At 38.1% G+C, this 16,989-nt stretch overlaps 1 protein-coding gene across 1 annotated transcript in view; it reads right to left on the bottom strand.

Moving 5' to 3' along the window:
• The window catches only part of ccdc146 (coiled-coil domain containing 146), an 84,602-nt gene that overhangs the window by 41,565 nt on the left and 26,048 nt on the right, over positions 1–16,989 (bottom strand). Inside the window, exons 3-5 of the mRNA XM_018092324.2 lie at positions 16,075–16,157; positions 13,169–13,372; positions 2,985–3,042 (exon numbers count right to left, since the gene is read on the bottom strand). Coding sequence (XP_017947813.2) covers positions 2,985–3,042; positions 13,169–13,372; positions 16,075–16,157 — 345 coding nt within the window. The remainder of the gene's footprint in view (positions 1–2,984; positions 3,043–13,168; positions 13,373–16,074; positions 16,158–16,989) is intronic.

Here is a 16,989-nt window from a genome sequence, read left to right as displayed (position 1 = left end):
CAGAAATATATAATTCTAAAGAGTTCACAGACTTTAAAGTACCACTGTACATGCATTCCAGCCAATAAAGCAATAATGTAGGATATTAGTAATTGTGTATGAGTTACCTATCCTCTTTTTGTGGTAGGTGGTAGGTCTGCACTAAGGACTAGTACAAATTTTGCTGGTGTTCAATCAGGCCTGTTGAGCATTACTTTTTAATGTATTATCTCAAGCAATAATCTCTGGTGTGGAGGCCACAGGTTGATCCCTGTCTTTGCCAAGCTGTTGATGACCGTAATTTATTTTACCAAAGACACCACTCAATACCAGCTACTTTAGCCTTACCTACTACGTTGATGCTGGGCAAGCAGCCCTACAAATAAAGGCAACCCTGACCAAAATAAAAATCAGTTATGGTTGCTAAAAACTACAATATCTACTTATGGATATTACAATGGGACTGGGCATAAGTAGAGCTGACAGACAGTTAAGCACTGGCAGTAGCACTTGGAGTAGCCTACAGCTCAGGACCACATGTTTTAAACTGTTCAGTTAAGTAGCTTAAAAAAAGAGATTGTGAATACCGTGCAGTCACTAAAAGATGTGTGCCAAACTGAGAGTAGTGAAGCAGGATGCAAAAATCAAAATAGAAAAATAGATTGTGCAAGAAAGACAGGGGTCCAGATTATATTCAAAAACCAACAGAAAAAAGAGGCCCAAAAGTGGTAGGCACTGTTAGAAAGAGTGACACTGCATTTTAAAGCGGTATTTCCCCTGAAGTATAAATATGAACGAGATGCGCATATTAGAAAGTGATACATTGCAGAACTGACATCAGATTTGTAAGTATAATCTATTACAATACCTTAGGAGCACTTTATTTTGTGTTACTATGTTGACATGATATAGTGTGGTTTTATTCTCTGAATATAGTGTTTCAGTATCCCTAGATTATAAGAGGACTTTAACCACATACTGTATTTATGTTTTGGTGCTAGTTTTCTTTACATTCTTTTTATATATTAATCTTTGTGTACCTTTTTATTTCTAAGGTCAGTGATGGCGTCACCACACTTTCGTGACTTTGCAGACTTTTCCCTGCATGACCTGTTTATTAGGTCTCACTTTGAGTGTATTTGCACTATAGAATAGGTCTTTGGTAGGCCAAAATGTTAGTCTCCAGAAATATTTTTTCATTTCATTAAAAGTCATGGGTTGCGTGGATTCCTGTTTGCTAATGGATGTTCTACTTTAATGAACTGTACCCGGGCTTCATCGACTTGCTCAGACATGAGTGCCTGCTGTTGCTTGTTTGTATAAATCTATTTATACAGACAGAGAAAGAGAGAGTGACCCTGGACCTATTTTATTTCTTCAGAAAAACCGTTAAAATGTTCTCACATTTTTTTTTTTGTTTTTCACATAAACATAATTGCATTGATATTTTATGGCTATGGTTGAGCAATATATAAATATCCTGCCACTCCATAAAATGAAGGCAGTCAGCAGAAAAAGTCTGCTCCTATCATACACAATCAATAAAAAATATTACTATACTTATAAAATATTATACTACTACTGTGTTATCAAAAGAAAAGATTCACAAGATGCAACCATCTGTTTGCCCTCTGATAAAGTTTTGAGTTCAGAAAATGATCTTGAACTGCCAGCGTAGGCTTTCTGTTTTAACTGGATCCTAGGCAAACATCACCACAAATCCAACACTTATCAGCAGGCTAAAAGCAGCTTTTGCGCAGGTGGATCACAATGTGTGTGGCAGTTACCCCGGCCAGTTACAGATTCTAAAAAAAGCACCCTGCATAATATTCTATAACAGGGCTATTCAAGCGCTCTCTGACTTTTTAACAATAAGTTAGTAAGTGGAAACCTTGTAGAAAGTAATTAATTTTTCCACAGCAAAATAAAGTGCAGCACCTGTTTAGTAATAGTTATAAAGAATAGATATTAGACATCCTGTATGGAGATTGCAATTTGGTTCAAAGAAAATGTATTGAACAAATAAATGGAAATACCACTTATAGACAATATTTAGTCTGTGTGATGATTTCTATTACTGAGGAATTTTAATAATAATATAAATAATAATATAATAATATCCTCTAAACTGTTTCACTAATAGTCGGTTTCTCTTTCTCTCTTTCTTTCTTGTTAAAAACAAAATAATAATAATAAAATCTCTTAAACAGAGTTATTACACACCCATTACAGTGGACTCTCTTTATTAACTTTTTAAATTAATCAGCGTTCTTTCTATAGCCTGTACCCTGTACATTCAGCCAGTTTTGGGGAGGATTAGGTATTCCCTGGTGAATAAATGATTCAAATCGTGTTCTTAGCTTGAACAATCCTTTAATCTTTGTCAACAGTGGTTTTGTTATTTTGCTATCCCATCGGTAACTAAAAACTAATGTTCTAGTTTATTGGTCTTCAGGCATTTTGAATTTGGGCTGATATTTACAGAACTCTAAATACAATAAAGTATTCATTGTTAACATTCAATCTAATTTGTCTTCAATCTTGACCCCACCTCTGGACCCCTAGGGGGCTAAACCCTGCAGTTTCTTAACCTCTGTTCTAGAGGTTGGTGGGCACAGAAGGGAGGACATGTTTCATACTTGGTTCCTTTGTTCAAGTCAGTTTTCCTCCACCCGCATTCCATTCTCAAGGACCTGTCTGGAATCTCTCTTTTGTAGTCAGCTGTATTTAACTTAGTAACACATATTTAGCATTTTGGACAACTGTTTCTAATGAGATAATGCACATCACAGATATTTTATGGTTTTGTAGCACCCTCATTAAAGAACTGTGTTACTGCAACCGAAATATGAATTATCCTTAAGTCTAAATCCATTGTGTAAGTCGAATGTGTGTGCCTGTATCGTTTAGTAACATCAGACAGTGTGCTTTACTTAAAACAATGACTAATCTAAATAAATAAGGTAAATATAGTTTATATATTTGATGATATATTTTTTCCTTACTCCAGCCTTTGGCATTCTGTCATATTCCCTCTGCAAAAGTTTCTTCTCCTCTTGTAAGCTGTACAGGAAATAAAAAAAAGATAAAGGATTTTATGAATGCATACTATTTCGGCAATTTCACCCTTTGTGAAAAGGACGGGACAACTTTTACATTCCAGATATTGCAGAGCTACAAATCCCAGCATCATTCTTGTAATTTGTAGTTTTGTGACAACTGAAGCACTGAATCTTTTCTTTATAGTTTTCAAAATTAATATAATTTTGCCTAATTAAAGAAAATGTAACTGTAGGCAACTTTCCATTAAAAAATGCTTTAATTAGTTCTAAATATAATTGCATTTTAAAGAAGTATTTGTCTAGTGGGTGTTGGGCCTGACTCGCTGCCAGATCCTCCAACTGGGCTAAACAACTTGTCGCTTTTATTTATATACCCACGCCCTCCTCGCTTCCCAGTGACTTCAGAGATGTGCAGGTCAAGCGTGTATATATATTTTCTTGGCAGATCAGGTTGTTCTTTGGTGTAGGCAGATTAGGGTCGGTTTGGTTAAAAACGTTTTGACCTGTGCCTCACAGACTAAACAGTGACAAATACATTTACAAATTTGTAATGAATAAATATTAAAAAGTTGCTTAGAATTACTATTTTTATTCATATTGTCTAAATGGTTTCCTGTGGACATGTCAGTTTAATAAGATTCCACTAGTAAATTAAGCAACAAGTCAAGTGGTTTACCATATTTGTGAAAAGCTAAACACAAATGCACAATACATCACGTACGGAAAAGTAGCCACATTAAAAAAAACAAGTCAGCACAATTCACACTGAGCTTCAACCATACTGGCCAGTATATCTTTATCCTAAATCACACATTCCTGTCAAAAACAAAAGAACAGTAACTTTGATTATTAATCAGCTGTGAAAAAAAGAAAGAAACCACTAAGGATGAAAATACTGCTCTTCGATGCCAAAAAAACAATATTCTTCCACTGGATTTTTTTGGCAAAAAAAAAAAAATGGAAGCAGTTAATCAATGCAGTGTTGCCTCTATACAAACTTACATAAGAGAATACAGGGTGTCCAGGTAAATATGAGAAAGTCTGGGGACTATGGCTGATACAAGAGGAAATCTACCCATGATAGTCTGGGACTAGATACATCCAGAAAAAGAAAAGGTACACAATGGTGGTTACCCCCCCCCCCCCCCCCCCAACTAATTGTAACTTGCATATATCCCAAGCCAGTGCAGTTTCCCTCCTAACTGGAGCACCGGCCAGGATTATCAGGTAAGCAATTAGCCTTTAAGGTTAATGGGAGACAGAAGGGTCGGTTTTGTGTGCCATCAGCCTTAGTGCCAAAGAGAATGCATATTGTATGCATAGTAAATGGAACTCTAAAGAGCTGAAGTCCGTTCCAAGTGGCAGATGTTATTTCAAATTTATTACAATAGATTTACCTGTTACCCAAAAACTATAGCAAAAATGTAGCTACTTCTAGATCATTATGACTATTTAGAAGTGTAAAATTATTTTACTTGCCCAGTGGATCTTAGATCTTAAAATAATCTCCTGTCATAATCCCCTATCACTCCTATTTGTGGGGGGGGGGGGGGGGGAAGTACCCAAGGAAGCCCACACATACATACAAAGTCTTTATAGTTGTCCACATGGCCAATTTCAGACTCAAGACCCCAGAAGGGCAAGGAAGAAGCACCAAAAATTGGGGCCACCCTATGGGCACAGTCCAAGAAATCCATCTGATTAGAAGCAATGATTAATAATTATTTCACAAATCGCACCTAGTAGGCTTAAGCTCCTAAATGTTGTGCAAGCCAGGGGGCTTTTCAGGGGACAGCCCCGTATAGCCACAGACATCCATGTTTTGAGGCAAAAAATGCCTGTAGGTAAGTATAATGCTTCCTTGAGGCTGACATTGCTACCCTCTGTGCCAGATTTTCGATATGTTGAGGAGCATGATGGCTGTGGTTAAAGGTATAGGCATGACAACTTAATGCATGGAGCTCTAAGGATCACAATGTTTTTGGACTTACCGCTTTTGCATTTGTGACTAGCCATTAGTAAATGGGCCACATCTAATTTTTTTAGCAAGTGTTGATTTTTTGATTAATACAAGGACAGCAATAAGGCATCTTGGTACCCATTGTGACAAGAACACAATTTGCATGTGAAAAACCTCAGCTGCGGCATGGCTGGTATCTCTGAAATCATGTGTGCAATATGTCAGTGGTTGAAATGTAAAGGACAGTAACACACAATAATGGAAGTCATATCTCTACATCACTGTCAAAAAAAGCCAGGAGTGCATGTAATGATCACAGATCCTAATATTATGATGTATATGGCAAATGAATGGTTATGCCCATGTCACACCCCTTCATGGCCGCCGATCGCTTTAGTATTCTTCAGCATCATGGGACCTCAATGGTATCATCCACACGGATAACAAGTTGAATAATCAAATCTTTGTAAACTGTAATTTGTTTCAGTTGATTTCCCCCACCCCTTATTTCACTTTATACTCAACCCCTCCTTGAAAGTGGGTTCGAGTCTCTTTCTTTCCCGGTTACTTCCCTAAGGACATTGCATTTCAATATATTTTATATGTAAAACATTGTCCATCCAGTTAAATATGAAACTCAATAAAAAATATTGAAAAGAAAAAACTGCCTTGTATATACTTCCTGTGCATCTAATAGTCACAAACACAAGGGATATGCCATTGTGCTTGTGAAATTACTTGGAAATCTCACACTTCTAAATTCATGAAAGGATCAGCCCAGTGTTTTACTCACACATACTCAGAATGCAATGTAACACTTTATTCTAGTACCTGGTACTTTTTCTATGGTAATATAAGAGACACAGAGGATAGACTGATAGCATGGAAATTGTTCAGTTAAAGAGGTGGTTCACCTTTCAGCTAACCTTAAGTATGTTACAGAATGGGAGTTCTAAGCAACTTTTAAATTGGTCTTCATTATTTTTTTATTACAGTTTTTGAATTATTTGCCTTCTTCTTCTAACTCTGTGCCGTTTTTAAATGGGGGTCACTGACCCCGGCAGTCAAAAAGCTATTGCTCTGTGAGGCTACAATTTTATTGTTATTGTTGCTTTTTGTAACTTTCTTTTCTATTCAGGCCCTCAAATCAATAAAATAAAGGGGAAAAGGGTGATTACCCTGTGCAATCAGAGTGATTAATGGTGATCAATCCACTAGTCACACTGTCAATTAATTTTTTAGAACAGTTAAGAAGAATGAAAATGATGTGTTTATGTTTTAAAATTATATATGAGCAAAAGTAAGTAAGAATAAAAAAAAATACAAAAACCAGGCAGGCAGGTAGACCACTGCAATTGCCCTCTACTGTATATCTAATAGGTTTGCACAAGCAGTAATGCACTAAAAGTTGCAGTTAGTGCTGCCCGTGAAGCACAGGAACTCATGTAACAGTCTCTCATCCAAACCTGGTTGCAAAGGTTACTTGGACCATAGCAACCAAATAACTGCTGAAACTCCAGACTGGATAACTCCTGACCTGAAAACAAAATAACTAAAAAACTACAAATAATAAAAAATGAAGACCAATTGCAAATTGTCACAGAATATTACTCTATACACCATACTAAAAGTTAACTCAAAGTTAAACCCCTTTAAAAGAAGGGTATGTGAACTACCCTTACTTGCTAAGCCCCACCAGATCATCAAAAGAAAATGGGCAGTTTTTCATCTGCAAGATTAGTTCAATCTTCCATTTTATACAATACCAGAGGGTGACTGATGAACGTAGGAGATATTTTCATACTAAAAAGGAACAGATTGGGGCTTTGTGCACCAACAGTACAACTGGAATATTCGGTACAAATGCGCAGCTGACTACTACAGTAGTTGACACATCACATTTGCATTTCAGCATTATTAAATGAAGATTTGTAATGGTTTGTACAGTAACATTTTTTTTAAAAATGTTAACTTGGGCTCAGTACTTAGATTCCACAACTGTGGTCTTCCAAATTTAAGTCACTGTTGATATGCCCTTTGTAGCCGACGATCTTCAAAGCACGATAGTCTTGCAGCTAAAGCTTTTTTATCATTATGTTAGTCACGGGGTGAATATTTGAAAAATACATGCAGCAAAAATGCAATAAATGCTTACAAAATGCAAAATGGATTTATGAGATCATTTAGTTTTGTATTGAATCAAAAAAGAATTATGACATAATTGGTATTTGGATCTTAATATGGAAATGTCAAGCATTCTTTATCCCATATTAAACAAGCAGCAATTGTTGTGACTTTCCTATTCCCCACTCTTATGGAAAATGTGATCTTGTGTTCAGATATCTATAGAATGAAGAAGCAGCAAAAAAAACAGTAAAACATTCAAGGCAGAGTGCCTAAAAAATTAGGCAACTATTAAATAAATGCCAATGCTAAGGTTTTTTTTGGGCGTAAGTGTAAGAACATCCAGCCACTGGACAGAATACATAACTCATAAAACAGTCACTAAAATAACAGTTTCCACACTTCGAGTGCATGTAATGATCACAGATTCTAATATTATGATGTATATGGCAAATGAATGGTTATGCCCATGTCACACCTTCATGGCCGCCGATCGCTTTAGTATTCTTCAGCATCATGGGACCTCAATGGTATCATCCACACGGATAACAAGTTGAATAATGAAATCTTTGTAAACTGTAATTTGTTTCAGTTGATTTCCCCCACCCCTTATTTCACTTTATACTCAATCCCTCCTTGAAAGTGGGTTCGAGTCTCTGAACTTTTCTTTCTTTCCCGGTTACTTCCCTAAGGACATTGCATTTCAATATATTTTATATGTAAAACATTGTCCATCCTGTTAAATATGAAAATCAATAAAAATTATTCAAAAGAAAAAACTGCCTTGTATATACTTCTGTGCATCTAATAGTCACAAACACAAGGGATATGCCATTGTGCTTGTGATATTACTTGGAAATCTCACACTTCTAAATTCATGAAAGGATCAGCCCAGTGTTTTACTCACACATACTCAGAATGCAATGTAACACTTTATTCTAGTACCTGGTACTTTTTCTATGGAAGAACATCCAGCCACTGGACAGAATACATAACTCAGCACAACTCAAAGTAAAATTCGAAGAATCTATTTGCTTACCTTGTTAACTTTAAGCATGTTATTAAAGGACAAGGAAAGTCAAAATCTATTAAAGGGGAACTATCGTGAAAATCAAATTGTCCAGATGGAAAGATATGATGAAAATAATAATTTTCTCAAATATATTTGTTGACCAAATATGCTTACTTTTTAAATAATATTACAGACTGTTAGGATCCTTTCTCTGAGAGCCAGTTCAAGTCATTGCTGAATGGGAGTGGCAACACCTTGCTGTGATGTCACAAAACCAGTAGAAAAGTCCCGCCCTCCCCTATGCTGAATGCAAAGCATTCTCCCACCAACTGTATACCCTTCTGGTACTTATAATAACAGACAATCTTTGAAAATTTGTACTCTTTTACTTCAGGGATATTTCCCAAGGAGAAATTTTAGTTTACCCAGGAAAACAATATATAATTTTTTTCAGGACAACCTAAGTTTTCAAAATATGCTAGAATTTTTGTGTAATTCCACTTCTGTAAAAAGATATAGGTTTCTAAATGTCTAAAAAAGGAAGAAAAATAATATTTTCCATAATATAAACACACCCATATCAAAAACATGAATTATTTTATGCACAAAAATACAACTTATTTGGAAAGTTCAATGTCTCTTGAAAATGCCAATACCAAATATGTATAGTTTTATGGCGATTTCTCACTTGTATAGGTCAAAAACTCCATGCAGTACACTACTAACTTCCCAAAGCACTGCCAGAAAGCTGCATACTTCAGATTTCAAGGCCATATATATCACTTACAGTACAGTTCTTACTTACAGTGACTTAGGGGGGCTGGAGGAGGAAGCTCTAACAGCAGACACGAGTGTGATACGAACTGTTCTTCTGTCGCAGGACCGACTTGCCAGCCCCCATGGCTTATTGCCTATTGCAGGGATACCCAACCTTTTATAACTGTGAGCCACATTCAAATGGAAAATGTTTTGGAGAGCAACACAAGTATGAAAAAAAGTTCCTGGAGGTGCCAATGAGAGCTATTATTGGCTATTTGATAGCCCCTATGTTGACTGGAAGCTTACAGGGGGTTCTGTTTGGAAATTACACTGGGTTTTTATGCAACTAAAACTTGCCTCCTAACCAGAAATTCATACATAAGCACCTGCTTTGAGGCCACCGAGAGCAACATCCAAAGGGTTGGCAAGCAAAATGTTGCTCCTGAGCCACTGGTTGGGGGAACACTGGTCTAGGGGGTTGGGGGCACACCAGACTTTCTATGCTGGCAGCAAAAGCTGCCAGTGCAGAGAGAGGACAATGAAATGCGAAGCACGTATGTGATATGTGCTTGGCAGGCAGAGCTTTTTCTTCAAGCACGTATCACATTAGTGCTAGGCAGTAAAAGCGTTAAAAGCTGCATTTCCACCCGGAAGTGTTGCAGAATGTAGAATCTGCTATCTGTGGCACTTCAGTCCTTTTATTCACAGAACATAGGTTCTACATTCAGTGGCACTTCAAGGGTTAAAGTTTTGTAATGTATTATTTTTTCTTGCAAAGTCAGCAAAAGGTAGTACAATGGCTTCCTTCTTTTTAAATAATTGCTATAGTGTGCAAAGAGAGAATCATGTGCACATGGTGCTTGCCACCTCAACATTACCAATAGCCACAGAATATAGTTTGGTGCTCTTAAAACTTTAATACAATATATACAATTTAAAATTAAAATATAATGGGGACAACCAAAATAAAAATGAATATAAAAATGTATTACTCTTCTCAGACCCACTCACAAAACTCCTCCTCTTCCCTGACTCCGCCCCCCAACACAAAACTTCTGCGCTCCCTGCCCTGACCCAGCCACCTCCACCCTAAAAGGAGTGTGTAAAGGGAGCACTGGGAAGCACATAGCACAGTGGGTTCGTTCCTTGTTCCCTGCCTGACTGCACTCCCCGAGAAACAGACCCAGCCCCCACTTTTAAATTATGTGTTCAGCCTGCATCGGTGGTTCAGTGGCTTCAAAAGTTCCATTCTCGGTCAAATTTACACACAGCTCCTCTCCTTCCTCAACATCCCCCCCCCCCCAGAAAGGATGTGAAAAGTCATAACTCAAGTTGGCCATACACGTGGCGATCTCACGATGTTTCGTACGACCGTCGGTCGCACGAAACATCGTCAGATCCGCCACACACCATTCAGGGCTGAATCGGCAGGTAAGGAGGTAGAAACAATAGGATTTCTACCTCCTTCTGCCGATTCAGCTCTGAAGGGAGAATTTTGGTCAGGCGCCTTCTATGGCGCCCGATCAAAATTTTCTAACCTGGCCGATCGGCGAGTCGACCGATATCAGCAGCTTCCTGCGATATCGGTCGGCTCGCTGACATGCCATACACGCACCGATTATCGTACGAAACGAGGTTTCGTACGATAATATCGGTGCGTGTATGGCCACCTTTAGATGTGCTGCTTGCGAGTCTCAAAACTCTCATAGAAACAAATGTGCGACAGGGTTACGACTGAGTTACGATCAGGGTAACGATCCTGACTTTTCACAAGTTTTCTGGGGGAGGGGGATGTCGAAGAAGGAGAGGAGCTGTGTGTAAATCTTACTAAAAACGGAACTTTTGAAGCCACTGAATTACTGATGTAGGCTTACCACAGCTGAGGATTGACAGCACTGGCAGCCAATGAACGAGAGGCAGATCTGTCAGTTAATATGAACCCGACTCCGACTTCAGAGCTGGCCAGAGGCTAGGTAGGAGAGGGGCAGCTGCAGTAGGACCACTATGAAAACTAGAATATTTTAAAAACTATCTAAAAATGGTAATACATTATACTTAGAAAGTTTAATAACTTAATGGGATGAGTCTTTTCAGTCATTATTAATTTCATGATAGTTCCCCTTTAAGCACACTATTAAATAGTACTACTATTGCTGTGTAAAAATGCTATATGTCTGGCTTGCCTAATGAAAGATGTACAGAGATACACCTGCTACATTCTACATACTTGTTTCAGTGAACGGCGCCACCATCTTGAACAAGTGATGCTCACTCCCTTTCCCTCACTGTTTCTACTGCGCATGCGTCCTCAACATCCCTGCGCCCCCGCCGCGTCCTTCTGTGTCTCCCCCCCAGCAGCTGCGTCCTTATGTGTATCCACTTATGTGTATCCAACTCGTCCAGCTTCCCCCCCTGCTCCGCTCGCGTCCTCTTGTCAGCACCCCCATCCCCCTCCCGCGTCCTCTTGTCAGCACCCCCCAACTCCGCTCCGCTCACGTCCTCTTGTCAGCACCCCCATCCCCCTCCCCCGCTCGTGTCCTCTTGTCAGCACCCCCGCTCCGCTTGCCTCTACCCCCCCCCCCCAGCACCTGCCTGCCGGCTGTGTCCTCTTGTCACATACCACCACCACCCCCCGCCCCGCTCTCCTGTCCCCGCTCCGCGCTTGCCTCTCCCCCCACCAGCACCTACCTGCCGGCTGCGTTATCTTGTTATGGCCCCAGCTGCCACTACATCCACTGTTTATAAGGGCGGCGGTCGACATGACAACCAGACGCTAAGGGGATCGCTCCTGCTTGTGCGCATGCGCCGCCTACAGTCTTGGTTGCAGTGTCTGTGCAGGAGCGTTGCATTATGGGAATCTTCTCTACCCAGCTCAGCGTTTTTTCTTCCTGTTTTGGCTTTTGATCATCTGAACTATTGAAATATGGGGAGACTTAAGGGCACTATTGAGACAACTGAAGGTTGAAGGTATGCCTGCAGCTTGAGATTAACTCTTCACTAGCCTTTCTTTCTCCTTTAAATGGCCGGATCTTAGCCACTTTTCAACTGGTCTTCATTTTAATTTTTTTTATAGATTTTGAATTATTTTTTAATGATCATTTAACAATTAAGAAACAAAAGCCAACATCTGAATAATTGCTATGGGCAACATCACTGGTGATGTTGGCTTACACAATATAATAAATATGCCCCTTAGGCTACATCCAAGATTTAGATCTACCAAAAAGATCTTTTTCCTACATGGTCTTGGCCATCTTAAATTAGTGAATAAATGTATGTTTTTTAAAATTAGATGAATCTCATCTTGGTCCTTCTGCAGAGAAGATTTGCAACATTAAAAGTGCAAAATACAGGCGCAGTCTGCCATGTTTCTTTTTACTTTGCAAACTTAACTGTACTTCTCTAAATGTCTTAAATTCTTCTATTTTCTCTATTGGCAAATAGGGGTCCCCACCCTTGCCCCCTACCTTGCCCATTGGGTAATGCTGGCAGGCACAAATCACATTGTAGCATAGTACTTAGCACTTGCCCTATGAGACAAGTGGTAGAGACAGTGCTGCCTTGCACTCGGTGCTGTGCTCTGCAACTAGGGCTGGATTTCTGGTTTTAGGGTGACCTATTGCATCTGTTAGTGTTCTAGCAATTGTGTCTGGGGTTGTAATAAATGGCCCTCTGGTATATTCTCCAAGTGATTGTATAAATTTCCTTCCACAATCCAAACACATGCTGGACACCTGGCTTCTGATGAAATGGACCATAGTACGGTATTTGTATGCCTGCAGTACAATAGTGGACTAAGGTCAGCCAGGGCTGGGAATGATGATAAAGAAACATTTCCTGTGAAGTACTGTTTTTAGTGCTAGGCCAAGCTGAAATGGTGCCCAAGGTCGGGTACCCTAATATCCCTGCCCCCACCACTGCTGCCACCACTCACACAACCCTGCACCCCAGTCACTTGCTTAACTCCTTTACTCTCCTGTGGCTCACTCACTCTGCTCCCCCTGCCATTTGTGGTTCCCCCCACTCCTAGACAGGTGGCAAACTTTAGACTGTTTATTACGTTACACCATTAGTGAACTGAATATGAACCCATTAAGTCTTGTGATTTACAGATCTGGGCAACTGAATACGACAAATATAGTTTACAGATATAGTTTACATTTTAATATGCAAATTAGGGTTTTGATTTGGTCCACTGTCATTTTATTTATCTTTATGAGAACTCAGATTAGCCTGCTGTTTTTATAGATGGATGCTATTTTGGATACTTACCATTCCAGCTTATACTGAAGACTGTATTCTCTTTCTTCTGCTTCATTGATGTCATTGTTATATTTTAGCAATTGCTCTCTCAGTGTGGAAATCTCTGTATTATAGTCCTCATATAACTGATCAGACTTTTCCCACTCTTGTTGCTCCAGTTGATTTGTAAAACATTTGGCATCTTGTAACAGTTTCACTTCAGATTCTTGTACACTGTATAAATAATAATTGTTACAAATGTTGCAGTTTAGGATATGACATTAGTACACAAGACACGTTTGTCCCAGTTTTAACCCTATCATGAGCATAGCACAATATGGCATATCTGCATAAATTATACAAAAATCTGCATTTTCAGTTGACAAGCAAATCATATTTAAGGGAATTTTAGCTGTTCTTCAATGGAACTGACAGGTAACAATTAAGCTCATTTTGTTGTTGTTAATTTTCACTGAATAAAAACATTCTTTGTAATTTGTACCCAATCAGAATAGTCAGCACAGGAAGTGCTGCATCAAAATATAGTGCAGTATATTATTGCAAACACAAATACCAAGCGAATGTGCGGTTGTCCTCTGTATTTATCACTTTATGTTGTTTTTAGGGCACAGCAAGCAAAACCTTGCTTCCATGTAACAAAAGCAGACACACCTTATGTCGATGGAAAAGATGATAAAAAACCACATTTGTACTTAAAAAGTGAAAACAACTGCATATCTCATACCGTGGTTTCCGTGAAAGAGTCACAAAGGTATCTACACAAATTAAATAGATAAGTTGCATGTTTTCTGTTTGTCAGGACAATATGCCATAGACCACAGTGTTAATAAACCTTTTGGGCACCCAGGTATGGACTCCAATATAATAAGTGGAGACTTATTAAACAAATCAACATTTCTGCTCTCTAGAGAAAGACCCCAGTGAGGGCCAAAATGCTGATTTATTTAATAAAGCAGTCCCCAAAGTTTAAGGCCCTGTTTGTGCAAGAGCTTTTTCTTTCTTAATATATATATATATATATATATATATATATATATATATATATATATTGTTGTTTTTTTTATCTAAAAATGTAATTTAAATTAATTGTCCTTTTTTCAAATTAAATTAACTGTGTAAGTATTCATACAGTATGAGTTACAACAGGATTACAGGCAGAATTTCTAAAAAAAAAGGATTCCTCAGAGGCCTGGACATAATTCTAAAACAAGTTCCCAAAATACTTCCATCCTCCTCCCTATCAATAACACTACTATGCGTAAATACGCTTTGCGTAAATTCCCAGGCTTTGTTCAAACAGTTCTGCCATAATGGCTACCCAGGGGACCAGGGACCATAGTTTACAGAGGGTTCATTGCCATAGATGTGGGGTGGGGTCAAGCTGGGAGAGATCAGGGGCAGAGGTGGGCCCATGGTCAAAGCCAGTGTTAATCTGCCCCTGTACCTCACCAAGGAGAATTCTATGACAACAGATTCCAGCAGTCACCTTTTACTACAAACTGCATGACATCCTGGGCACACTGCTTGACAATACTATAACTAGCAGAACTAGTACCAACACAGAACTAGAAGTAGCAAAACACAAACAGTTCTGTTCTTCTTTAACTGTCTGATTGTTTATATGTATCCTCATTTGTCTTCTGTCAGTGCCTTCTTATTGAAGTGTCTTCTTTTCTCTGAGCTCAAAGGATCTCATATGTTGCAAACAATTTGTCTTCTTAGACCATGTATATAAGATTTAAAAATTTAGAATTGTAAATGTATTTAAAAATTATAAATGTATTTAAAAAATAGAAAAACATTTTGTATTAGCGAACACAGATGCCATAGGTTTAATCACTTGAAAATACCATGTAGTGCAGAAAAACTTGACCCAGATTTACTGAACAGTGAAAATAAATCAATTTCCTGCATTGCATGACTTATAACTATTTTAAGTAATAGCTAACACATGGCAATATACATGCATACAATGAGTCCTTGTAAAGATTAAAGCATTGCCTTGCCATTGTGTAGACATTACTAAAATGTGAGATACATACAAAAATTATAGACACAGATAATGTGCTGTTTCCCACTTTTCGTGTGCCAATTCTGTGGCCAGCACACATGGACTTGATCAGATTCACAACAACGCATAAAGCTAGTTGCCTTGAATCGGAAGAGACCTTTTTCACTACTTTTGAAGTGGCAGATTATTCACAGTGCTAAAAAGGATTTTATTTACAAGTAAAACTACATATCATGCAAGGGCATGTCTCCTGTTTCAATAGATTTTTATTAAATATTCATGTGTACTGGCACAATGTTCATCAATGTTCACAACTAACAAGAAGAAACATAGATACACTAAAAATTAAGCATCAGGAAACAATCATGAACAACCCCAAATATGTGACAAAAAAGAATAAGGCAAAGGTACAGTATGTTTTCTATATAGGCAACCAATGGCCTGTGCCCTCACATTTTGTAAAATCCCCCATTTGCCACTAAATCCAGGGTTGAAGCTGAGGGAGATTAGGGGTTACCCTCTCCTATACGATTACATTTAACCCATGGATCCCCAGCTGATGGGTAAAACAAAACCGTTGCATCCAATAGATGTAGGAATATAGTGTTCTGACACAAACAGATTTGTGAGATATAAGTATGTTCTATTTATTTATTTATTGTTACTTGTATGCACAGTACACAATACATTAATAGAACAACAATGGAGCAGATAGAATAAAAATAGAATTCAAGTAAATATTGCCCCCTAAGCAATCACTGCTTGAATTCTATTTTTTTCTTGGTAAAGAAAAAAATATGAACTTTAATACATCTGCCCCTAAGTACTATGTGTGAATGTAACAGGGAAGAAGGTCCCTTCTCCATAGAAGTTAAACTTTAAGATGACAAACAAGAAGCCTTACCGTTTCAATGTCTGGTACAATAAAGTGTACTTTTCCTTTAGCTCAGCTGTTCTGGTGCCTGATATTTTTCCAGATGTAGCTAACTACAACAACAACAAAAAAAAAACAGTCAAAAATGCTTATTGCAATGTTCCATACAAACACCTTACATAAGTACTTACACTTCTGGCTTCATAAGTAAGAGGTTTCCAAACTCATGTGTGACCGTTGAGAGGCAAAACCCAAAAATTTAGAACAGGAATAAAGCCTTTTTTTCAGTTATAAATATTCTTAGGACTAGAGCAGGTTGACTAGCAACATGGTCTATGGAACCAAGTTTGATGATGTGCTTGAACCCAACTTATTTCAGTCACTTTATGATTCACATGTTAGTATTTGTTTAATTGACATTCTGCAAGGGAATGAATTCGCCCATTTTTGATATGATTAACCTTTTTTGTTTGTCTTATGTAGAAAAGGTGTATAAACACTATTTAATTCTTTTTTTTTTTTTTACAGGAAACCATGATAGTCCCTGTGATCACAAGCAAATCATTTATCCATCATCCTTGGGCTAACAGTGTGATGTGCCCTGTGAAGTGATGGACTTCGTCCATTTGTTTTCCATAACAGGTGATGCACAGATTCAAGGCCTAGAATCTATCACTTCGCAGTTAAACAGGTGAGGTTCTATTACACTGTTGCACACTGGATTGTTCATTACTGTATACCACATATTTGTACAGAAGTCATACAGTAAGTAGCAATTTTTCCTATCTTCAAAGTTACAAGTAAAAGCAGAATAGAGCAGCCCTTTCTAAAAAAACAGGATACAAATAGATATTTAAAAAATATTCCTTATATCCATTATTTTCTCCAAAATTCACAGAAAATAAAAGTTGCAACTTTTTCGAGATTTACTATGCGTCAAAATGG

Source organism: Xenopus tropicalis, chromosome 3, assembly GCF_000004195.4.
Source record: "Xenopus tropicalis strain Nigerian chromosome 3, UCB_Xtro_10.0, whole genome shotgun sequence".
Taxonomy (NCBI): domain Eukaryota; kingdom Metazoa; phylum Chordata; class Amphibia; order Anura; family Pipidae; genus Xenopus; species Xenopus tropicalis.
This window is presented reverse-complemented; position numbering and strand designations above follow the sequence as displayed.